The sequence below is a fragment of the Amyelois transitella genome, chromosome W (assembly GCF_032362555.1).
Source record: "Amyelois transitella isolate CPQ chromosome W, ilAmyTran1.1, whole genome shotgun sequence".
NCBI lineage: Eukaryota > Metazoa > Arthropoda > Insecta > Lepidoptera > Pyralidae > Amyelois > Amyelois transitella.
In genome coordinates this window covers 2,745,806-2,747,609 of record NC_083536.1, presented here as the reverse complement: position 1 = coordinate 2,747,609, position 1,804 = coordinate 2,745,806, and the positions used below count along the sequence as shown (strand labels likewise).

Sequence of the window (1,804 nt, the reverse complement as noted above, 5' to 3'; positions counted from 1 at the left end):
ACGCTTACGAAGCTTATGTGAACAGATTATTTGCGCATAATAGCGAATTATCCTTATCTGTTTTTGCAAGTCATATCGACTTTCTTAGAAAGGCCATTCGCACGAACTAGATGGCACCACCAGCTTTGTGCTTTAAGCATCCTACAATTTGATTCTTGCACTCGCACAGCTTCCCAATAATCCGATGCGCTTTCGCTAGGTGGCTCCACGGGTCTCTCACCAATAGATGTCACTACTTTATTGTTTCGTAATTGTAAACAATACTAAGTTCTTATCTAATTGAAAATACAATTATATATAAATATATATATTATTTTGTTGCTTCCTGTTATTTCTTACTATTCAGAATGGACTGTAAAGGCTGCTGCAGAATAATAGACCATAATGACAATCATCTGGCATGTTGCATATGTAAAGGAAAGTTTCATAGTGATTGTCTGAACATAAAAAAAGATCATTTTCTGTCTCTTTCTAATGATTGTCGCGACAGATGGAGCTGTCCTGAGTGCTCAAATGTAACGAGAAGAAAAGGGTCATATCTAAATACCCCAGTGAGACAACACCAAATCCCGTCGTCTGACAATACACTCATGGACGTCTCCTCTGAATTATTTGACCATGAAAAGTCTCCTACGAGTGACAAATTCAGTCAACTATTGGAAACAATTAACCAGTGGCGTACTGATATCAATGCCAACATGTCAGCCATTAGAGTCGAGTTACATACTAGTCTTGGTGAAATTAAAACCGAAATTATGACTCTCAGACAAGACTATATCTCACTTAAAACTACTGTCAACACCATGGATACCGAGTTGAAATCCTTGAAATATTCAGTCCAAGTACAATCTGAAGAGCATAGCAGCCTTGCAAGGCGGGTCGATGAACTATCAAAAACTGCTGACGAGCAGACCTGCCAAGTGGTTTCACAGTTCGAGCATAAGATCGACGCCTTGGAACAACAAGCCAGGCAGTGCAACATCGAAATGTGCAACATACCAGAGCGTCGCAACGAGGACTTGATGGGCATCGTCAACGCCATAGGCGACGCTATTAAATCACAGGTCACTCAACGCGATATTGTGTCCGTCCACCGTGTCCCACACGCCCAGCAGGGAGGCAGGCAGCCTAAGAATATTATCGTGAAATTTTTAACACGTTTACAGCGAGATAATTTTCTGAGTAACTTCCGCAGGATTAAGTCGTTGAGTACAGACAAAGTTGGTATACCCGGAACTCCTTCTACAATATTTATCAACGAGCACCTCACTTTGCAAAGGAAGCAGTTATTTCGTAAATGCCGTGAGGCCGCCAGGGAGCATCACTTCAAGTATGTGTGGATTAAAAACGCCACAATACTTATGCGGGAGCGAGACGATAGCCCAGCCCTCGCGGTCCGAGGAGAAGTCGACCTCACTCGGATTTTATCAACAAAAAACGTCTAATCTACACCCAGTTGATGTTACTTTTTTCTCATTCCACCTAGCTTTATTTTATTTTGCATTTTTCTTATTTTTAAACAACTTTTTTTGCAACAGCCTGTTGACACGTCACGCAGTTGCATTTAATTTTTGTGTAGTTTCCTTAGTCGGTTTTTATTACAGATTTTTCCATTCCAACTATTTTTATAGTGCAACAGTATCGATGTGTAATTCGCCTTACTTTTATATCACCTCATTTTATCGCCTACATGGCACAAACTTGGGCGCCTCCCGTATGTTATCTTTACACTTTTATAACTGTACATCAATCATAAGCAATATTTCTATGGACATAGACTATAAATTTAACCTGACGGCACAGC

The 1,804-nt window shown here is 40.4% G+C and overlaps 1 protein-coding gene across 1 annotated transcript; it reads left to right on the top strand.

Moving 5' to 3' along the window:
- Window positions 1-590: 590 nt before the first annotated feature.
- Window positions 591-1,445, top strand: LOC106141255 (uncharacterized). The gene has a single exon (XM_013342907.2). It carries the CDS (start codon window positions 591-593, stop codon window positions 1,443-1,445), a length of 855 nt encoding a protein of 284 aa, XP_013198361.2.
- Window positions 1,446-1,804: the final 359 nt, after the last annotated feature.

Excerpts from the sequence above, each read along its gene's own strand:
- LOC106141255 (XM_013342907.2), top strand. The coding sequence starts at position 591 with ATGGACGTCTCCTCTGAATTATTTGACCATGAAAAGTCTCCTACGAGT.